The following is a 24,126-nucleotide window of genomic DNA, read 5'->3' as shown; positions in this document are numbered from 1 at the left end:
TTGGTCCGTTTTGGCACTACTTTCTGTGTGACGCTACAAAGCTCGGCAATAAGTTGTTCATTAAATTCTTTATGGGACACGTCACCATCAGTGATGCGCGGGTCGTCTCATAACCCGCGGGTCGGGTTGGGGCGGGTAAAAAAAATTGTCACTTTACTGCGGGGCGTTTTGGGGCGGGTCATTAAAAGCAAAATATAAAAAAAAATATTTTGGAATATATATTTTTATATTTTATGTGATCCTTTGATAAGGTTACCATACGTAGGCCTACGTAGCAACGTAACTTGCGTGATGACCCCAAATCTTTGGCTTCGCCATGAAAGCGCCAATCAGCTCCCGCCACAGCCACAACAATAAAGCAGATAATTAAAATGGAAGATGAAGTGCGAGTGAAATTAAGGTCGGGAATTTACAAAATCCGAAGAAATTAAGATAAATCTGCAAAATCTAATGTTTGGGAACGGTTCTCAGAAATTGTTGCAGCAGGAGACAACAGCAGTATCGGCTACGTTAAGTGCAACTCGTGTGAAAAAATATACAAACACGAGAGCCATAAAACGGGCACTTCCAGCATGTCAAGGCATATTTGTGGGGGGTCTAAGAAAAAGGACGACACGTCTCAAAATATTACCCCTTTTCTCAAAAGTAAAGTACCAGCACATGTCAAGTCCGAGGTTACAGCTGTGCTGGCCGGGTGCTCGAAGCTAGGCGAAATAGATTAAATCCGGGTACAGTGGATGCAATTCTTTTTTTGCACAGTGAACGTAAAAACACTAAATGAACATTTCCATGTGTTAAATAAAACAAAAGTTCAGTGTTTATGTAGCATAGGCTGTAAACTGTATGCCTATAAAAATCTGAAAGAGATTTTGTTTGAGCCTTTTTCTGTTTTAAAATAGGCTACTGTAATTTGTTAGACCTATAGGTGTTTATTTATAGGCCCTTCTATAGAGATAATTACAAACGATGCTTTGTAAATGTTGAAAATGTTTATATTTTGGTGTTAATATGACCATGCTGGTTTCTATGGTAAAATAAAACCTGCTTTCATTTACATTACAATGCGTCTATTTAATGGTCGCGGGTGGGGGGCGGGGCGGGTTGTAAAAATAAAAACAGTGGTGCAGGGCTGGCTGGGGCGGGCCAATAATTTCATAAAAGCGGGACCCGTGGGTTGGGAAAAAACCCGACCCGCGCATCACTAGTCACCATACAGTTCTTTATGCACAATGAAACTGTTGGTGGCAGCGATGTCCAAGAAGTGTAGAAAAATCTTTCTTTACCACTTCATTGTTTTGTGCTGTGCTGTGTAGTATTGTAACAGTTGATCAGACAGGTCAACGCCCCCCATGTGCTGGTTGTATGCAGTTACAAGTGCAGTGCATGGAAATGTCTTTGTTTCCCATTTACCTTGTAATTTCACCCTCCTCTGCACAGTGTCTCCTGTATATGCAGAATGAATGGTGGAACACAATGAGACCTCTCGTGTGTCCATCCACTTCACAAATACAAGAGGCCCATCCTGAATCCACCTGATGGATCCCCTAGGAGAGTTTTTAGAGAGAGAATTATCTGCATTTCGAGGGCAATCTTTCCTGTTCTCTCTGTACGTCCCGCATGCACCAAAATGCATGGATAGCAAGTCTTTTAAGAGCTTTGGACTTGTGTAAAAATTGTCCATGTACACATGGTACCCAGAGCCTAAAACTTTACCATCCAAAAGAGATGTCACAGCATCATATGATAGTCCATGGCATGTGGGAAAGTTGTTCTTTCCTATGTATACAGAAAAGTCCATGGTATATCCATTTGAGGAATCGGCAAGAACAAACAACTTGAACCCCCACTTAGTTGGCTTGGCTTTCATGTACTGTGTCATCCCAGTGTTAGCTTTGCATGCTACCATCCTCTCATCCACGGCTAAATGTCTTCTAAGATGAGAGATTGCTTTGCAGGTCTTACGGATTGTGTCCATAAGCGGTTTCACTCTGAACAGACGGTCATGTTCAGATGTGCCCCTCTTTCTGTCGTTTTCTTTGTCTGCATCTGGGTGACTCGTGTACATTCCACGAAATTGTCCTGTATCTGTCCCTTGACATAATTGTTGCTGGAAAGGGACCTGTGAAAATACTGCTCTGTCGCCAGTAGTCTATGATGGAGGGCAACTTTACCATTGCCATGTAAAATAAGAGCCCAATGTAGCGATACATCTCACTCACATGTCTCCATTTGTATTTGCGTCCCTTGGCTATTGACTTGGCAGCTTGAGCATTTGTGTTGTGGCAGAGTTGACACAACACTCTCCGGGAAAAACATTTTAAATAGACTAAATGGAGAATGAGAGTCAGAAGACCTCAGTTGAGGTCCAGGTTCACGTGCGGGCAGGAATCGCAGAGTCTGTGGAACTGTGTCTTTATCTGTCTCATCCTTCCATGACATGGTGGACTGTCTGTGTGCTGCCTTTGCCCTATTTGGAGCAGGTGCCTGATCACATCTGTTTATGAAACACACACAAACACACACACACACACACACGAACATCACTAATTGTGTCATTGGTAAAGTTGTTTGCATATGTCATACAATGCAATAATGATTCAAACTAAATATAATTTAAGAAAATACAAAATATGTACTTACTCAGGATGATTCTCGGTCGAACTCGAAATGGAGCGACACCTGCGTGGCCTGGTGTGAGTTTGGAGTGAAGGCAAGGGTGATGCAGCCGCATTCCTAAAAGTAACCAAACAATATATTTTAGGATGATGAATACACTTGAACAATATATATATGTTAGCATGCATTGTAGATGCATTTACACCTCAGCATTCCGGAACAGCTCTGCTACCTAACACTACATAACAGCCTTTCAGGATGATAAGTGAGACTAACCAAAACTGAACCGAGGCCATAATATTTAACTTTATATAACATCAACCAGGGGCGTCACTAGGCCCTTTTTAGGGGGGGCTTTAGCCCCCCTAAACTTCTGCCCAGCCCCCCTAAAAAATGATTTGATTAATTATTTTTTGATCGCTTCAGTCCCCTTTAAAAACGCATTTGAAGCGGCGACAAGCTGCGTCGTGTTTCAGCTCCTCCCCTGAACTGTTTTTCAATCCGCAGGGACGCCGAGCAGAGCGAACATCAGAGAGTACAAAGTGTGGGTGCTTTTATTGATGGATTGCTATGATATGACATCTGCATCGGTGCAGTTCTTGTAATTGCAGTTTACTGGACCAATACACAGTTCGGTTTCTCATCCAATGCGTCTTCGCTGCGTTCAACTTCAGCCCTGATCACAGTGTGATAGTTGTTTTATCTTCCAACAAAAATGAATCAATTAACACCCATGAAAACATACTTTAGAAAACGAGCATGATTTATTTTAATTGACCTTTTAAAATGTAAAACATTATTGTGTATTTCGGCATTACAAATATGCAGCCATGCACAGAAATGATTAAAGACACACAAAAAAGTTCCTTATCTGAGGTTTTTATGTGAGCATAGAAATGCAAACAGTAAAATGTTGTGTTTGTACTGGAAACGTGTGTACGTGTGTTTGTACAGTGAGTAATGAATCAGGAAGTCTTCACTGTAAAAAAAAAAAAAACTACATTCACAACTCAAAATTTTCTAGTGACTGGTCACATCTAAATTTTTTATTTTTTTACAGTGAAATACAGGGAATACAATGGAATAGTGGATTGCAATAAGGTTAGTAGTGTACAACCCTACCCTGGGGGCTGAGCCCTCCTAAAATGAAAATTCTAGAATCGCCCCTGACGTCAACAATATTTAGGGCATACAATTACAAACAGTTAATGTTACAAATGAGCAGATATTGGCGGATTTTTGTTGTAACATTAAAAGGCAATGCTGACAAAAGCTAGGCAGAGATGTCTACAAACAATATTAGTTTTATATGATCAGAATGTAAGACTTAATAACTTACTCATCGTAGCAACTTGATGGAAAATCCTCGAATGGGTCGATTCGCTCTTCAAAATACAAACGCTCCTCGTCGGAATCGCAATGTTCTTCGGATGAAAAGGTAAATTCTTCATCACTGTCCAAAATCATCTGAAGCGCTTCCTCACCGGTGTAGCGTGTCATCTTTCAAACAAAGCTGAATGTGTAATAATCTCAGGGGAATCGCATTGTTTTATGCCACTGTCCGGGGGGCGTGAGACTCATCGTGTGAACTATTTACCTGTGAATTGGGGGGGACGTGTCTGGTCGCAGCTCATTATCAGATAATGACCTGAGCTGGAAATTCTGTGCCTCTACTTGGTTTCACATGATTTATATTCATTGGAAACATATGTTTTTTATTTCACAGACTTATTCTAAAACTACATACTTTAAGCTGTCTAAAGATATATTTTTTATTTCCGTGTGTCAGATATTGGTCGAGTTTCAGCGCTTTTTAATGACGTGTTTCTAAACGAAGATCACGCAGACAAAGGCGACAGACGGCGCACCCTGATTATTTTATTCATTTAAAAAAAATACAACGTTCCTCATGTGAAGCCAACTTAGTTTGGGATCGGAAGGTCAGGAAGATAGTAAAAGACCTCGGCAATCACAACAATGGACTTTTCTCTTTGCTGCTGTCAGGAAAGCGTTTCTGCTTCTTGAAGGCAAACACAGAGAAATGGAGAAGATTCTTCCCACAGGTCATTCAGATTCTCAACCAGGAGAACATCTAGAGCTTGGACATATTCTGGAGTGTCCACTACCTCAGCTTGACTTTTTTGCACATCTCAGTCTTCAGTTGCACTACTTGTACTTTATAACAACATTACAACATTCTGTATTCATAATCATTCCAATCGTACCAACATAACAGTTTTTAACTATTTTTTAATCTGTGAAAATGTCATTACCTTATTTAATGTTTATTACTGTGCATATGACAAATAAAGTTTCACCTCAGTATTCATTAGAATTTACTATACCTCACTATTACCTCAGCACCTTTAGTAGATAAATAAGTGTGAAAATAAATTCATGACAAATATCTTTATTTAAATTCAGTAATAGACATTTGCTAATTTATGCTAATGTTCTCTCTGGCCTGGTTACAGCAGAACGTTTATCCAGATAAGTGTTTTTTTTTTTTTTTAAAGTCACATTAACGATAAAGTGAAGTAAAATGTAAAAACTCGTTCTGTTTAAGAGTAAACATTATTAACAGTAGACATTTACCTCACATAAAATGTTATCTAACGAGTTAACAAAGCTAGATGGCTAACATAATTAGCTAATCCTCAGACTATGCCCAGGTACGTGTTCTTGTTGATAATTAACGACATTAAAGCATAAATTAAATAACTATATTACACGGTATGGCTGTTAATTCGTTTTCTAATGACACTGAGAATATTTCTGTAAGTATTTTATTCACAAATAACACATATAGTTTATTGTTTGAAGCTAGCTTTCTAACAAGGCTAATACGTTTTTACAAATTTTTTGGGTTAATTTTTGCTCGCTTTTGTTGTTTACCTATTTTGATGTACTTCTAGATGATAAATAGATTAATAATTAAATTAATCTGTATTTTTTTACCTTAAGGTTTAGCGTTGTGTGAGATGAGCAAAACTTCCCGAAAGCAGCTGAATTGAAGGTGAAAATGAGAGACCGAGTTCCAAATCGCGTGCTAGGGCACTAGGGTTAGGGTTCCAAACAACACGTGACCATCATATTTAGGCAACCTAGTGAGTGAGTGAGTGCTCAATTTGAGACGGAGCCCGCAGCGACAGGGCATTAACGCTAGCTTAGCGAAGATGGACATTAAACTTCATACCGTAGCGTTGTTAGAAACGTCAGAAGGGCATATTGATGGCGAAAACTGATTTAGTAGTTGAAATGAGTTCGCGTAAAAATTATAAATAAGGTGTGTGTGCGTGTGTTGCTGCAGCAGCAGTAGCACCTCCTCCATCTGCCCGGTGGTGTTTATGGACTCACCTGCCTGGGTGAGGAGCCCCGACATGGCCCAAACGCCCACCTGCGCGCACAGCAGCTTCCACCTCTTACTAACCTTAAACATGTCCGACATATTAAAGCACTTCATAAATGGTAGGGATGCGGACAGTGCCTTTGCTAGTGGGGTGAAAGGTGGTGACAATTACAGGGGCTCCCACTGCCCAGGGGACCCCACAAAATCCAGCAGCTATACTATATAGGCCCCTGTTCTGTGAATAATTCTAATATTAATAATAATCGTATTAATGAAAACCACTGAAACATACAATTTGTACTACTACTAATACAATTGTATTGCTAAAAGTTTCGTTTGTGCTGTTTTTGTTTTTATAATATTAAACATTTTATTATAGCCGATGACATCATCAGCCCCCCCACCTGCTCCAAATTCAACAAAAATGGTCGCATTCGTTTGTGCTGGTTTGTGCTGCTAAAAGTTTCGTTTGTGCTGTTTTTGTTTTTATAATATTAAAATAATATTAGGTGGTCATTCACTCAGCCCCCACCTGCTCCACATTCAACAAAATCGGTCGTTTGTGCTGGTTTGTGCCAGGGTTTTAATATACTAATAGAGTAAAATAGATCATTTAACTGGTCACACCTTTAGGATTCATGAGCAGTGACTATTTTATTTCAGGTTTGTCATTTGTTCAATATCTCACCCACATATTTCATGTTAGTAAAGATGTTTTAATAGAATGACAACTGTCAAGACTATTAAACAATTCAATAAAGAATTATCTTTACTTCCCTGGTCTCTCCTGACCTTTTATTTTATTTACAAGGATTATCTGCTACACTTCACTGCCACCACTAGGCACAAGTGTCGAGTGTCAAAATCAGTTTGTTGAGATAAGATCGATACAAATCAAACTACAGAAGTCGTTACTAAATCAAATTTCTGGCCAATGTAAATACAAAGTTTTAACACTGTCAATTACAACATTATTAGTTAACTTCAAGAATAGTACAACATACAATAGAGCTAAGATTGTCAATGTTTACTGAACAGAAAACTCATTGCTAATATAATACTGCTAATGAAGCTATGAAATGCTAATTACAATTGCACATCTGACCCATGTTAGATTTTTTTAATACATTGTACATCGTAATATAAGATATATTATCCTTATATATTATTACTATAATAGTAATAGTAATATTACTATTAGTAAAAATACCATAGTAATGCATGAAAATAAGTTTAAACTGTACATGACATTTTTGAGTCAGGATTATTTAAGTGAGTAATTATGTTTTGCTTATCCCAGATGCCCAAGAAACCAACAGTTGACAGGGATTCCATTTTCACCATCTTATGTTCAGCAAAAGATGCCATAGTCCAAAACAGCAATATAGCTATGCCTAATCAGAGTATCTGGACAGAGCTTAGTAAGCAGCTAGAAAACAAGATCACTGCAAAGGCTCTATACACCTTTTTTAAATTTAACAGACACAACATCTGGACTGTTTTAGGATTTACTCATGAAAGTGATCATGAAAAAAGTGGCAGTAGTGATGACGCTGATTTTGAGCCAGGTCCCTTTCCCCTAGACCAAAAGATTCCTGGACTTTTGATCTTGAAGTTCAATTTCAGAAATGGATTGAATTCATGCCTATAACAGTACAATACAAAAACAAGTTCTCTAAAACACAAAAAAGGGAATACACAATTTTGAAGCCTGGAATCTGGACACATGATAAATCATCAAATTTGGCAAGAAGTGAAATGCTCCTGCACATTTGCCTTTAAAAGAGCCAAGTTGGCAAAGAGCCAACTTCTATCCATCAGCCACTGAGACATACATTGAAACCAGAGGCAACTGTAAGGAGTGTCATGGCCACATTCACATAAAATGTGACCGAGAGCCTGAAATAAACTGCCCAGTGGTGCTCAACTGTTTAATTAAAAACACTGATGGTTCCCTTCACACTGGCTCTTCCAAGTGTGCCATGTCCGGTAACTTGTTGTGTGCAGATTTCCAAAGAACTTTGTGAGGGTAGAATGGAACCCCATGTATGGAGGGCATCGGAGGCAACCAAGCAGATGGATTTTGGAGATCCTGAGCCAAGTCATCTGCATAATTTGGCCACCCTGTGCAAAGCAAAGCAAGAGAGAAATGACTTGGAGATAGGTGACAAGGATCCCATTTTGTCTCTGCAAATGTTAAAATACAGTGAACCTCACAGTGGCAGCATTAAAGACATTGGACTGAACAAATTTTTCTGTCACTATTGGAGTCAAACACAAATGTACATGTACAAATCCTTATCAAAGACGTCTACTAACCCAGTTGTGAGTTTTGATGCAACTGGCTCAGTAGTGAGGAAACTACAGAGACCAATTGGCAAATCTGGCCATATATTTTTGTATCAGGGTGTTCTGGCAGAACTCCAAAAGAGGTTGTGAGTGACTTTTCTTTGGCTTTGCACAGAGCTCTGGTCAAGGCTTTTACTCCTCATCCTGATCTAAAGACCTACATCAATGTGTGTTATGGTGTCTTACTTGGTAAACAGTCAGATAAAGTGCCACCTTGTTTTGTTCGAGTTGATGTTGCATATTGCATCAAGATGATCTGCCAGTGGGACCGCTTGAAGAAAAAACAGCAAGTTCTGCCAATGTTGAAGCAATGTACAAAAACATCAAACGCTGTCTTTTCAAGCATGAAAACTTGAAGATGCAGCTTTTGGAACACTACACTACCCACCACAACATCCAGTGTAGATGGAAAACCAGAAATGGGAGCTTCCTGTTCTGGGAAGTCTGATACTGTCACTGTGTCCATCCAACAAACACAGGCGCTGTTGAAAACTGGAGAGGCTTAGCGGTTCCACACAAAAAGAGGAAGATGAATTTTTACCTCTCTCCTTGTCCTGAATGGCTCCATGCAGATCCATCTGTGAGGGGGAAAAGATTGAAAGTGGAACTGGTGAAAAATGGAAATAATCAACAGCCTGTTAAACTCAAGAAATCAAGAATCTGTGTTGAACACGTGCATTTGATGCTTTTTGTCAATGCTTATGTTGTGCTTTCTGTGATAGTGTCACCTTAGAATATTGAATATTGTTTGCAGTGAGGATTCCAGCAATCTCCTCCAGTTTGTGAAGTCCATCACCACAAAGGGTCTGAATGTACAGGCCTACATAAAGAGGGAAGAGCTGCTGAGTGGAATATTCAAAGCTGTCTAATTGAAGTCTGGTGCTCTCCAAATCAATGAACAGTGCCACATCTCCACTGTCATTGAAAAGCAATGACAAAACGTGTGTGTGTTTCCTTCAGAAAACAGTGCTCCTCACAGTACTGTGCCTTCAGCACACAAGTCACAAGGGAAATTCCATTTGTTTGTACTTCTGTTGCTGTACTTCAGGCTTCTGGCATGGGTCATCTTCAGACCGCAGTTGAAGAAGGCCTTAACCTCCCGGAGTCCCCCTGTCTCAGGCCAATCCAAAGTCCATCACAGTGATGTCATGACGCATGTCGCAAGCATTATATTGTATAAAGCGCTTATACATATAAAACAGGGTGACCAGATTTGGGTGTGTGAAAAAGAGGACACTTCAGCGCGCGTGGGTGGGGCCTAACCCGGAAGTAGGCGGGGATTGTTTTATATAATTATAATATAATTTAACCGGTCAGTCCTCCTCACGTGGGGCATATTTTTCAGAGGACTGAATCTTTCCCAACAGTCTACGATTACTCATTAAGTAAGAATTTTTGTTTTAATTCGTCAGTGAACTTACACTTGCGTTTCGGCATGGCTGAAGATGCCGGGTAGCCATGCGCTTTGCCAGTGGTAAACAAGGCGCTTGAGGTGACTGACCAATTAAATGTGTACAGAGAATACTATTGACCAATGACGGTAGCTCTACACCTTACACTTCCACTCAATGCAAAGCGAACTGTAGGGGAAGGGCGTGACTAGTATGTGAATGAAAGAGAGAGCAATGCAAATTCGCCGTAAACACGTTTGAGGCTAGAATAACAAAATCCCAGACGATTTAGAAATTCCGCCCGGACACATTTTTAGGTTTCAAAAAGAGGACATGTCCGGGCAAAAGAGGACGTCTGGTCACCCTATATAAAAGTAACATTATGTCACGCACCTGTCTGCTGATGATGCATTTAATCATATTCAGAATCACAAAATGAATTTTTGGGCCCACCACCTGCAGGAGGGACCGTAAGGGGCTGGTGCAATGTGGATTGGGTGGCAGTCGAAGGCGGGGGCCTCAGCGACCCAATTCCCGGACACGGAATCTGGCTCTAGGGACATGGAATGTCACCTCGCTGGGGGGAAAGGAGCCTGAGCTGGTGCGGGAGGTTGAGAGATACCGACTAGAGATAGTTGGGCTTGCCTCCACGCGCAGCTTGGGCTCTGGAACCCAACTCCTTGAGAGAGGCTGGACTCTCTACTACTCTGGAGTTGCCCGCGGTGAGAGGCGGCGGGCTGGTGTGGGCTTGCTCATAGCCCCCCAGCTCAGCAACCATGTGTTGGAGTTCACCCCGGTGAACGAGAGGGTCATTTCCCTGCGCCTGCGGGTTGGGGATAGGTATCTCACTGTTATTTGTGCTTACGGGCCAAATGGCAGTGTAGAGTACCCGACCTTCTTGGCGTCTCTGGAAGGGGTGCTGGAAAGTGCTCCAACCGGGGACTCCATCGTTCTACTGGGGGACTTCAACGCTCATGTGGGCAGCGACAGTGACACCTGGAGGGGCGTGATTGGGAGGAACGCCCCCCCCGACCTGAACCCGAGTGGTGTTCTGTTATTGGACTTCTGTGCTAGTCACAGTTTGTCCATAACGAACACCATGTTAAAGCATAAGGGTGTCCATCAGTACACATGCACCAGGACACCCTAGGTCAGAGGTCGATGATCGACTTTGTGGTTGTTTCATCTGACCTCCGGCTGTATGTCTTGGACACTCGGGTGAAGAGAGGGGCGGAGCTGTCAACTGATCACCACCTGGTGAGGAAGGCGGGGGAGGAAGGTGGACAGACTTGGCAGACCCAAACGTACTGTGAGAGTCTGCTGGGAACGTTTGACAGAGTCTCCAGTCAGAGAGAACTTCAACTCCCACCTCCGGCAGAGCTTCAACCAGATCCCAAGGGAGGTTGGAGACATTGAGTCCGAGTGGACCATGTACTCCACCTCCATTGTCGATGCAGCCGCTCGGAGCTGTGGCCGTAAGGTCTCCGGTGCCTGTCGTGGCGGCAATCCCCGAACCCGGTGGTGGACCCCGGAAGTAAGGGATGCCATCAAGCTGAAGAAGGAGTCCTATCGAGCCTGGTTGGCTCAGGGGACTCCGGAGGCAGCTGATAGGTACCGGAGGGCCAAGCGAGCGCGGAGGCAAAAACTCGGGTCTGGGAGGAGTTCGGTGAGGCCATGGAGAAGGACTATCGGTTGGCCTCGAAGAAATTCTGGCAAACCGTCCGGCGCCTCAGGAGGGGGAAGCAGTGCCCCGCTCACGCTGTTTACAGTGGGAGTGGGAATCTGCTGACTTCGACTGGGGACATCCTCGGACGGTGGAAGGAGTACTTCGAGGTTCTCCTCAACCCCACCGACATGTCTTCCATTGAGGAAGCAGAGGCCGAGGGCTCAGTTGTGGACTCGTCGATCCCCCAAGCTGAGGTCACTGAGGTAGTTGAGAAGCTCCTCAGTGGCAAGGCACCGAGGGTGGATGAGATCCACCCTGAGTACCTCAAGTCTCTGGATGCTGTGGGGCTGTCTTGGTTGACACGCCTCTGCAACGTCGCATGGAGGCTGGGGACAGTGCCTCTGGACTGGCAGACTGGGGTGGTGGTCCCTCTGTTTAAGAAGGGGGACCGGAGGGTGTGTTCCAACTACAGGGGGATCACACTCCTCAGCCTCCCCGGAAAAGTCTATGCCAGGGTACCGGAGAGGAGAATTCGGCCGATAGTCGAACCTCGGATTCAGGAGGAACAATGCGGGTTTCGTCCCGGTTGTGGAACACTGGACCATCTCTATACCCTCGCCAGGTTGCTGGAGGGTTCATGGGAGTTTGCCCAACCAGTCCACATGTGCTTTGTGGATCAGCCCTTAGCAGAGGGCCCCGGACCCCATACTCCCGGAGCAGGAGTTTGGTTCGCATTGCCGACAGTAAGTCAGACTTGTTCCCGGTGCATGTTGGACTCCGGCAGGGCTGCCCTTTGTCACCGGTCCTGTTCATTATCTATATGGACAGGATTTCTAGGCGCAGTCGGGGGCCGGAGGGAGTCCGGTTTGGGGACCACAGGATTTCGTCTATGCTTTTTGCAGATGATGTTGTCCTGTTGGCTTCCTCAAATCAGGACCTTCAGCGTGCACTGGGACAGTTTGCAGCCGAGTGTGAAGCGGCGGCGATGAGAATCAGCACCTCCAAGTCCGAGGCCATGGTTCTCAACCGGAAAAGGGTGGCTTGCCCCCTTCAGGTTGGTGGAGAGCTCCTGCCTCAAGTGGAGGAGTTTAAGTATCTTGTTCACGAGTGAGGGAAGGATGGAGCGGGAGATTGACAGGCAGATCGGTGCATCTTCTGCAGTGATGCGGTCGATATACCGGTCTGTTGTGGTGAAGAAAGAGCTGAGCCGCAAGGCGAAGCTCTCTATTACCAGTCGATCTACGTTCCTACCCTCACCTATGGTCATGAGCTTTGGGTCATGACCGAAAGGACAAGATCCCGGATACAGGCGGCCGAAATGAGTTTCCTCCGCAGGGTGGCTGGGCGCTCCCTTAGAGACAGGGTGAGGAGCTCGGTCACCCGGGAGGAGCTCAGAGTAGAGCCGCTGCTCCTCCACATCGAGAGGAGTCAGCTTAGGTGGCTCGGGCATCTGTTCCGGATGCCTCCTGGACGCCTCCCTGGGGAGGTGTTCCGGGCATGTCCAACCGGGATGAGGCCCCGGGGAAGACCTAGGACACGCTGGAGGGACTATGTCTCTCGGCTGGCCTGGGAACGCCTCGGTATTCCCCTGGAAGAGCTGGAGGAAGTGTCTGGGGAGAGGGAAGTCTGGGCGTCCCTGCTTAGACTGCTGCCCCCGCGACCCGGCCCCGGATAAGCGGTAGAAAATGGATGGATGGAAAATGAATTTATTGAACTCTGTGGAAAAAAAGGTCTTGGAAGAAATATTGAAGGAAAGGGAGAAAACAATTTATTATTCTGTGATTGTGATGCAACTCCTCATATTTCTCACATGGAGCCGAATGTGATTCTTTTAAGATATGTTGTAAACAAGGAGGATGATCAGTGGGAGATAAGTGAGCGTTTTTTACAGTTCAAAGCGTTCAATGGTAAGACTGCCGGGAAATATCAGAAATGATACTGAAGACTTTGGAGGAACATTTCATTGATATTTTATGTCATGATATATTCCAAGGTGGTGGAATAAGAAGAAACTGAGTGTGAGCTCCAATGGAGGATTTTACACTGTATTCTGTCTGTGAACTCTTTTATCTCCATTTTAAACCCTGATGTTGCACAAAACTGTCCTTTCTGTTCACAGAGAGAAACTAAGCTTTGCACCAGAGCTTAGCTAATGATGATGATTATTATTATCAGTTAACCTAATTTATTTGAATTATTTTAATACTCTTATTTATTTATTTATTTATTTATATAGTTATTGAGTCACGCTGATTGTTGTTTTTTAAGTGACTTGTGCAAATAAAGGATCTCTCTTCTGTTGCTCTCTCTCTGTGTCTCTCTCGCTCTGTCTCTCTCGCTCTGTGTCTCTCCCTCTCTCTCTGTGTGTCTCTCTCTCTCTCTCTGTGTCTCTCTCTCTGTCTCTCTCGCTCTGTGTCTCTCCCCCTCTCTCTCTGTGTCTCTCTCTCTCTCTCTCTCTCTCTCTCTCTGTGTCTCTCTCTCTCTGTCTCTCTTGCTCTGTGTCTCTCTCTCTCTGTCTCTCTTGCTCTGTCTCTCTCTCTCTGTGTCTCTCTCTCTCTCTCTCTCTCTCTCTCTCTCTCTCTGTGTGTGTGTCTCTCTCTCTACCTCTCTACACAAATTAATTACACCTGGGTTTTTTCATCTTATAAATAAACTATGAATTACTATTTATAATGTAACAAAAACACACCAACACAGCGAAATAAAATACATTCCCATGAACAAAAAACAAACACAAAATATCCTGATTGCTAGATAAATAGTTTAATATGTGATTTGTAATGACAAAGTTCCACAATCATAATGTCACACAATCATAACAGACTGTAGGATTACAATTAAAACCAGGTATTAAAATAATATATACAGCATTTTAAAAGGATATATGTGTTTCTAAAATCTAACCAAAAAAGTAAACTAATTCTTTTTACTCTTAGCATCTGATGATCAAATTTGTGAGGTTTAAATTTATTCAGTGTTAAATACAGGATAGATGATCAGTGGTGCTGAATTTTTACCTCCTTCATTTAAACACAGATTGAAGAATGGATAGAGTTTCTCAGTGAAAGTCTGACCAGTGAAAGAGTAGATATGAGATCTGGACTTCACATCATAAAAGGAGACCAGACCCTTCTCATAGTCCACAAACACCCCCACAACCTCCACCTTCTCTCTCAGTGTGAGGGGGACAGAGGGACCAGCACAAGCCTTATACTGATTCTCATTCCTCAGGATCACAGTCCAGAATCCATCCTGAGGACTCAGTGTAATCTCCCCCTTCCTGTTAATGTTCTCTCTCGCGACTCCTAATGACCAGCCAGTTTCCCCTCTGACCTGCACCTCATAATAAAATCTCCCTGAGGAGAAACTTTGCTTTCCCAGAACACAGATACACCAATCAAACCTCTGTGGTGTATCAGGGAGATTCTGTCTTTTGTCTCCATGTGTCACTTGTTTTCCATCAGCAGACAGGATGAGATCAGGATGAGCTGTATCAGGATCCAGAGTCACATCCACTGAGAGAAACACACAGTGTGTGATATGAGTAAACATGTAAAAAATATTACATCATCATCCAGTGGATCATATTCATTATCGATTTATAAAAGGATTTGTAGAAGATTTTTTAAATTTTATTTCATTGAAATTTCAAAAATACAGTTTATAATAGGAGTCTATTAAAGATACGAAATATAAAAAGGTTCCTTCTGAAATTTTAGTGATTTTGTTTTTTGTTTGTAATTTTTGTTTTTCAGGAAATACACAGAAAGGGTCACAGAACATGAGAGAAAACATTTGAGGTAAAAACCTTGAGTGTCTCTAGTGATAAATATCTGGGACATTTTACATTTAGAAATAAAACATGGGACTCTAAAGTGATTGAGAGAAACTGTGTGTTTTTATATTCTTTTTTAACTGTATGATTATAAATCTCTCAGCCTTCTTTGTCCAGCAAAACAACAACATTCCCCTCTGATAGACAAAGAGTTTTATACTCATCACTTTTCCACATACACGGTGTAACAAATCATTCAGAATCATTCATTATTTCCACACAATGTTTTACTAACATCTAGAATCTTTCATTTCTACAAGTGAAGCTGAATTCAATCCAATCATAAAGCTGAACAGTGAAGGGGAAAGAACAAGGATTTACTCCAAGTTGTGGAATTTGGACTCAAACCTTTGGGGGTTTATTTAATGTCAGGACACAAAACAGTACATTATTTTTTTGAAAATCTTAATTATAAAATATGAATCTCTGAACATCTAAAAAAATGTCAATTAAATCTTAAATCTAAATTTTAACTCCTGCACACGGATTCACATAACTTCTCATTACATAAGAACATTTTGATATGAAAAGTAAAATTAAAAGTAACGTTTACTTCCAGTTAGCGTTAAAGTTAATGTTTACTTCCAATTTTTTAAATGAAAATTAATTAACTGAAATAAAATAGCTTTGTAAGATTTACAGTGTCTCTACATAATTCCCATCATTTTATCGAGCATTCAGTCAATCTACTGATTCAGTCCATCCATTCATGTCTAATCTGTCTGTTGTCCACAAGCATTTATGATTGTTTCATTAAAGATATTACACAGAGCATAAGTCCAAATGAAGGCAGTCTGTAACTGATTAAAACATATAAACATCATTTATTTATTTATTTATTTATTTATTTATTTGTTATTTGGTGTTATTTCTTTGGGGCAGTGGTAGTTAAAGTGGTTAAGTGTCTGTGTTGTTGAGCAGAGGATTGGGGTTAAAGCTGTCCCTGCTGGGCCCCTGAGCAAAAGGCCCTCTGCTCCAGAGGTGCTGCTTCTTCTTATAGTGAGATTTGAACATTTTACTATGTGTATGATGAATATAGAGGAGAATCTACACCCCTGGTTTCTGCCCCTGGGACACCAGTGGATTTTCCTAGAGTCTGTACTTCTGAACTTACTGAAGCTTGTTCAAATACATAATGCCTTGTTTCTGTGTTTTGTGAGAATAAAATGATCCATATGAATTCAGTGAAATGTTGATGAGCTTGACATGTATTGTGTTACCTGATAGGATACTGAATAATCACATTTTAAATGTTTCCTCTCAAGTTTGTTAGTTATTTGTTTGTTTACTTGTTTGTTTTGTAGAGTTTTACACTAAAAGGTAGATGTTTGGGTAAATGATGAAGATTGAAGAAATCATAACTCACACCACCATAAGCAGATATACTCATTTACACACACACACACACACACACACACACACACACACACACACTCTCTCTCTCTCTCTCTCTCTCTCTCTCTCTCTCTGTCATTAATGAGAACATATGGAGATTTTCCTGATTCTGATGAGAAATATAAAATATTTTCCTTTTGCATCTTTACTTTAGTGATATATTTGTGTTTGTGATTTTTATCACTCAGGAAAGACAGAAAGAGACACAGAACATAAGAGAAACACATTTAAGGAAAAATCTTGATACAGATGGACAAAATAGTTCAGTAATTGTCTCTATACAGTAAACTGTGTCTGTAGTTTAGGTCTGAAAAACACAGGCCTGAATTTCTAAACGTTTTCTTTAACTGGTACAAAAAATATTTTATCTAAGACACTTGTTTAGGGTGTCAGTTAGTGTTAGTGTAAAAAATATATTTTTGTAGAATACATTCATGACTTTTATGTTCAAGTTTATCTGTAAATGACAGAAACACTGCATGGTGTAAAAACTCTTTTCTAACTGCATGACTTTAAAACTCTCACCTTTTGGACAGCATAAAGATTACATTTACCACTGATAGTCAAAGAAATCCATCTTTTATCATGCAGTTAAAAAGGTACTGTATAAAGTTAATCTCTGTACAAACAGAAAAGGGTTTAAGGGCTTTAGTGCATGACAGTAATAAGGAGCTATAGTGAGGAGGGTAATGAGACACTTTAATACTCCTTTTATCTGGAGACATCTACAGATGAAAATAAGTCTGATGATGCAGTGGTGTAATGCTGATATGTACATTTTAATATGAGAGGAAATCAGAAAGCTCACTGTACCTGCATACTGCTGAATTCTCATCAGTTCTGTGGAAACTAATTACAACAAAACATCACGTCATTAGATTTCAGATCAGTTATTGGTATTTAATATTTAGATTTTGCAAAACATCTACTTTAGTCTATTATTAGAGACTTTTTTTTTATCAAATCTAAAGTACAAAATAATTTCTCACCTGTTTCCTTTAATTTGTCAGTGAGTGATTTAGTGAGTTTCTCATTCAGAGTCTGCTGAAGCTGAGACAGAGCTGTCGTCACAGTGTACATATTCACATCAGTGTTAATGCTGATCTCAGTCCAGTTCTTGGTGTGTGGAGGGCTGCACATGGAGGAGTAAATCTACAGTAGAGCAGGAGAGAGGAGAAATCCCTCAGCATGGTTAGTGTTGTTCTGTGATGTTCTGCATTGTCAGTGAGCAGAGAGAGGAACACTGACCTGTAGGAGGTGGAGATGCTCCTCAGTGTGTGAGAGCTGCTCCAGCTCAGTGTCTCTCCTCTTTAGCACACTGATTTCCAGCTCTTTAATGAGTCCTTCAGCCTTCCTCTCTGCTGCTTTCTGCTTCTCCTCCATCATCTCTTGCAGCTCAGCCTGACTTCTCTCAATGGAGCGAATCAGAGCAGTGAAGACTTCGACAATGTCTGCTTTCTCTTTCTCTGTGCTTCTCTAAAGGAGGAACACATTTTCACTTCCATCAGATAACACTGATAGTGAACTTTGTTCATTTCTACAAATAAGAATAAAACTACTGTATCTATCAGATATTAACTCATGTCATGTTTGTACACACTTTGCTTTGTTCTGCTGAGTGTTTGATCTCTATTATCTTCTTCAGTCGGTCCTGAACATGATAATGTGGCTCTAAATGAATTTTACAGAAACTCAGTCCACAATCCAGACAGGATTTTAGGGCCTTCAGCTTCTCTCCACTAGTGTTAATTTCGTCACCTATTTTTAATTTAGTCTTAGTCTTAGTCTTGTGCCAAATGTCCTTGTTAGTTTTAGTCATATTTAGTCATTCACATATCTTTTTTGTTAGTCTTAGTTTTAGTCGACTAAAAGTCTCGTCATTTTAGTCTAGTTTTAGTCAAAAGAAAACTCAAGGTATCTTAGTCAAGTTTAGGCCTCATTAAATGCAATAATATCAGGAACACAAGTGTTATAGTGGAAATAAATAACTTAATGAAAAGCCTAAGATCAAAACTGTATATATATATATATATATATATATATATATATATATATATATATATATATATATACTGTATATCTATCTATCTATCTATCTATCTATATATACATACAAATATCAATATATACCTTACATATACATTTGTTTTTAAGCCTAATTATTCATTTTGATTATGATGTGATTGTGACAGGGGGGTGGGAAGAGGTTTCAGGTTGGGGGGTGCTGAGTTTTTTCTGTCACCACTTTTGAATAAGAAACAATATCAAGGCTATAAAACTTGTCAAAACTCTGCAAATCACAAAAGTATCAGTGAGAAGTTGAGAACACTCGTTTAAACAGTGCATACACTCGAACTTGACTGCACATCACATTTTTTACTTTATTAATGCTGCTTTTAATCGTAATGCAAAGACCGGTCATCGGGACATAAGCTGTCATGTACAATAAAAGAGCCTGCGCAGAGTCAGGAAATATAATTTAACACAAAAAGCCTAGACCAGGGGTGGACTCAGGAGTTTATATATTTATTTATTTATTTGAGCGGCGTGTGGACAAATTCTTTCTACACACACACTATTTTATTTCTTGATAACAGACCGCACTATAACACACCGTTGCCATGAAAAACAGAGCGTTGCCATGGACACACAGGATTCTAACCGTAGAGACGGAGCGCACTATTTTCTTTAATGGTAACAATACAATCGTTTTTAAATCAATAAACTCCTTTTTAAATCATCATTTTGAGTCAAATTATTGATTTATTTGGTAGGTAACAATATAATAAGCGGGATCCGCTTCACAGACCTGTAACTTGAGCAACAGCGAAGCCGCGAACTCGTGCTGAATATTTTAAAGGCGTAACAGCTGATGAAAAAGCAGAGACAATTGTAGACGAAAATGAAGAGAGATTTTATCTTAGTTTTTATTTTATACAAAACATTTTTGTCTCGTCTTTTTTTGTCAACAATAATGCATGTTAATTTAGTCTTAGTCAGCGTTTTTGGACAGTGGTGCAGTCTCGTCATCGTCTCGTCTTAGTCATGAAAAAAAAGGTTGTTGACGAACATATTTCGTCTCGTCTCGTCTGACGAAATTAACACTACTCTCCACTGCAGGCATCACAAAGAACCTCAGGTTTGTCAGAACCACTTTTCTTCTTGAAGTAATCTGCAATCTCTCTCAGTGTTGTATTAATCTTCAGTTCAGGTCTCTTGGTGAATTTCTGGTTACATAATGGACAGTGACAGTGTTGATTCATGTCCCAGCACAGTGTAAGGCAGCTGTTACAGAGGTTGTGTCCACATGGAGTGGTGACTGGATCAGTGAGCACATCCACACATATCGAACACAGCAGCAGATCTTCAGACAGGAGACTGCTGGAGTCATGAGAAACTAGAAAAGAAAATGTTGCACATTGTTGATAAATGGTGTAAATAGATTAAACTGCATCTGTAGTTTAGGTGTGAAAATCACAGACCAGAATGTCTACAAGTTTTCCTAAACTGTGTAAAGGCACTTGTTGGGGTGTCAGTTACTGTTAGTGTAAAAATGTTTTTTTTGTAGAATAGATTCATGAATATTTCAGTGAAAAATGGTTGCCATCTGACATCACTGATTGAACATCAGCTCTGTTTGGATGATGAGAGGATGAGTTTATTTAGGCAAGGCAAGGCAAGTTTATTTGTATAGCACATTTCATACACAGAGGTCATTCAAAGTGCTTTACATAGAAATTAGAAAACAGTTTATAAGAGAGAGAAAAAAAATATAAAAATAAGAGACATACGATAAAATCATAATAAAAACAAAGAACAATTAAAGAAAATAAATGTGATTTCAATAAAAACAGTTTAAAATATGTTAAAAAGAATAAAACAGGAGTAAAAGTGATTAGGATAAAAAGTGCAGTCAGTGTGAAGCAGCACAGTGCTCATTTAGTAAATACAGAGTTAAACAGATGTGTTTTTAATCTTGATTTAAAAGTGTCTACTGTTGAAGCACATCTGATCTCTTCTGGAAGCTGATTCCAGCTATAGGTGGCGTAATAACTAAATGCTGACGCACCTTGTTTTGAGTGAACCCTTGGTATCTCTAACTGACCCGATCCTAATGATCTGAGTCGTCTGCTTGGTTTATATTCAGTTAGCATATCTGTAATGTATTTCAGTCCTAAGCCATGAAGTGATTTATAAACGAGTAACGATACTTTAAAATCTATTCTAAATGGAACTGGAAGCCAGTGTAAGGACCTGAGGACTGGAGTGATGTGCTCAGATTTTTTGGTTCTGGTCAGAATTCTGGCAGCAGCGTTCTGTATGAGCTGCAGCTGTCTAATGGTCTTTTTGGGGATCCCAGTAAGGAGTCCATTGCAATAATCCACCCTGCTGGTGATGAAAGCATGGACAAGTTTCTCTAAGTCCTGTCTTGAGACAAAACATCTAATTCTGGCTATATTTCTGAGATGGTAGTAAGCTGATTTGCTTATCGCTTTCACATGGCCACTGAAATTAAGGTCAGACTCTAAAATTACACCAAGATTTCTGACTTTATTTTGTGTCTTTAGACCCCTAGAATCAAGGTGTGTGTTAACCTTGAGAGTTTCATCTTTATTTCCAAATACAATGACTTCGGTTTTGTCTTTGTTTAACTGGAGGAAGTTTTGATGCATACAACTGTTAATTTCATCAATGCACTTACATAGAGAGTCAATGGGGCTGTAGTCATTAGGGGACAGGGCTAAGTATATCTGGGTGTCATCTGCATAGCTGTGGTAAGAAATTTGGTTCTTTTTCATTATTTGACCAATTGGGAGCATATACAAATTAAAGAGAAGCGGTGCGAGAATTGAGCCCTGTGGGACTCCACATGTCCTGGATGTCCACTCAGATTTATGGTTACCTATGTTCACATAGTAACCTCTCCCTTTTAGGTATGATTTAAACCATTTGAGGACCATCCCAGAAAGCCCTACCCAGGTTTCCAGTCTATGTAAGAGTATGGTGTGGTCTACCGTGTCAAAGGCAGCACTAAGATCTAGTAGCACCAGCACTGATATTTTACCTGAATCAGAGTTTAAGCGAATATCATTTATTATCTTTATGAGCACTGTCTCTGTGCTGTGATGTTGGCGAAAACCAGATGGGGGACTCGAGTCATATGACTTGACTCAAGTCAGACTTAAGTCGCAAATTTGAGACTTGAGACTTGCTTGACAAATATTAAAAAAAGACTCGACTTGACTTTGACTTGACATTCATGACTTGAAACTTGACTCGGACTTGAGTTAAATGACTCGAAATAACTTGTTTTTTGGTAGCCAAGAAAACATATTTGTTCCTCTGGCTGGGAGAGGTCCACTGATGAATGCGTGAACTTTCAGTCTTGCAAGTGTTTCTAAAAGTTCATTGAAATCCCTCTTAAGGAGCTCAGACTGCTATTTCCAGATATCATTCTTTCCCACATGTATGACAATCCGACTGACAGACTTATGTTTCATCAGAATGTTGCAAAGTTCCTTGTTAACATCAGAAACCGTTGCCCGAGGAAAACAGTATGTACGGGTAGCCTTGCTTCCAATGTTTCTGATAATAGAGTCACCCGCTATCATCGTGCTAGGCTCGGCTGCTGTCTGAGTGGAGTGCTGCCTGTATGATATTGAGCGTCTGTTAGCTCTGTTAGCTACTGGCTGATGTGATCTGTGTCCATTTAAATTTGTGGATTCTTCGCCCAAACTCACTAGTGCTTCATATCTATTTTCAAGCCGCACAGGGGTGGTAGAATACCAGTATTAGCTACTTGAGTTGTACCCCTATCTGGGGTAGATGATGCTAATGCAGCAATTTGTGACACTCGTGACAGTCTAATGTCTTGAACACCTTTGGTTCTCGCACCCTGTTTATGCCATCGGTTTGTGTCCTCAATTACTTTAGGTTTCTCTGAGCCCACTATGACCTGTTTAAAAGCATTAGGTTCACAGGACTCACCAGCTTTATGTTTAGAGGGACCACGATGAAGCTCTGCTGTATGTTCTGGCAGGGTAGGCAGCACCACAAGTAACTTTGTTTCGAGAACTGCAATCTTTTGTAGAAGTCTGTGGCAGTTTGAGCAGCAGGTGGATTGAGATCAAAAAGAAGGCATTTTCCCTTCTGTTCGAGTGTGGGCAGCTGTGATGTCCTGATTTAGGATTGTAACCTGCCGGCAATAGCAGACTGGTAGGTAGACCGCTATGACAAATTCCCCAAGTTGTTGAATATTCCAAATATCAATATAGTTCCAGGAATTTGTAGTTGTAGTGTAAGTGCCGAATTGTTTAGTTTGAGCACTGTGATGAACTGCTGGTAGTTAAATCAAAAGATAAAAGCGAAAAAGCAAAAGCGAAAAGCACAGAGAGCAAGTAAGAACGTCCGAATTTAAACAGCATTGTCCTGCTAGTTGTGGGTGGTTGGGTGGGTGGGTGCTGGTGTGGTTGTGTGAGAGAGTGAGTTGTTTTTGGGAGGCGCTTTAAATCTCTCCCAGAAGTTTTATTCTGTTACTCATCCCTCCATCCCCAGACTCCTTTTGTTCCATGGGAACGTAATGAAGTGTCACTGCTGAGCTCCAACAATAACACATTTTTACTCAACAAAGTGACACATTTGTCAGCCTGTAGTTTCATGTTAATGTTCATTTACAGATTCCTAGATTATTAATCTTTTATAAGTCTTAGACTTTTGGACATCAATGTGTATTTAAAATGTTGTGTTCTACATTGTTTGGTGTTACATTATACATTTTGAAGTTATTTAGTGTAGAGACTGTTTTTTCAGGGAGTTTTTCATGATGCTTATTTTCAAGGTTTTGTTTTTTTAAATCATTTAAATTTGAATCAATCTCTCTGATTAACACCTCACCATAATTATATTCCCCGCTTCATATCTACAAGTACTGCATTATCAGAACTGTCAGTCATCACATTATCTGTGTATGTTACACACACTACTGCTGCTGCATATTGTTATTAGCACTACCATGCACTTCTCCCACTATATGTACATAACTGACCAGTCATATATTCTGTATTATATTTAATACTCATACTGTCTATATTGTATCACATTGTCTGCATTTTCTTGTATAGTCTGTACTGTCCTGTCTTGTGTAGTATAATGTTATGTTAAAGTTCCTTGTGTGTGTCAACACCCTTGGCCAATAAACCTGATTCTGATTCATTTTTCTGCCTTTCAGTGTCAGTGAAATAAATTAATATACAAATATTAAAATAGCAAACAAAACATTTCACTTTTATATATCTGTGTAAATAAAAACAAACTATAAAGTAATAAATAAAACAATAATAAATAATATAATTCTAATGAGGTATTATTTATTTCTTACATTTCATTACATATTTAATTATTGAATTATATATTAAAATGTGTAACTAATAAAGTAATATAAATCCTCTATAGTTACAGGATCAGTGTAAATAAATGTCTTTCAGTGTGGTGTGCCAACAACAACCTGACCCTCAATGCCACAAAC

General features: G+C 40.4%; 1 protein-coding gene across 1 annotated transcript; it reads right to left on the bottom strand.

Moving 5' to 3' along the window:
* Nucleotides 1–14,338: 14,338 nt before the first annotated feature.
* LOC132849287 (E3 ubiquitin-protein ligase TRIM39-like) lies at nt 14,339–22,213 on the bottom strand. Its single transcript, XM_060875536.1, has 7 exons — nt 22,165–22,213; nt 19,753–19,998; nt 18,202–18,272; nt 17,850–18,077; nt 17,591–17,753; nt 17,415–17,441; nt 14,339–14,886 (listed from the first exon to the last, which is right to left on the bottom strand). Exons 1-7 carry the CDS (start codon nt 22,211–22,213, stop codon nt 14,339–14,341), a joined length of 1,332 nt encoding a protein of 443 aa, XP_060731519.1.
* Nucleotides 22,214–24,126: the final 1,913 nt, after the last annotated feature.

The sequence above is a fragment of the Tachysurus vachellii genome, chromosome 7 (assembly GCF_030014155.1).
Source record: "Tachysurus vachellii isolate PV-2020 chromosome 7, HZAU_Pvac_v1, whole genome shotgun sequence".
NCBI classification, from domain to species: Eukaryota; Metazoa; Chordata; class Actinopteri; order Siluriformes; family Bagridae; genus Tachysurus; species Tachysurus vachellii.
The sequence above is the reverse complement of the archived record's forward strand: the minus strand, read 5'-3'. Positions and strand labels throughout refer to the sequence as shown.

Excerpts from the sequence above, each read along its gene's own strand:
- LOC132849287 (XM_060875536.1), bottom strand. The coding sequence starts at position 22,213 with ATGATAGCGGGTGACTCTATTATCAGAAACATTGGAAGCAAGGCTACC. Across the intron at positions 18,273-19,752 it reads TTACTTCAAGAAGAAAAGTG|AGCCACATTATCATGTTCAG; the intron begins GTTCTGACAAAC and ends AAATTCATTTAG. Across the intron at positions 17,442-17,590 it reads TGACAAATTAAAGGAAACAG|AACTGATGAGAATTCAGCAG; the intron begins GTGAGAAATTAT and ends TAGTTTCCACAG.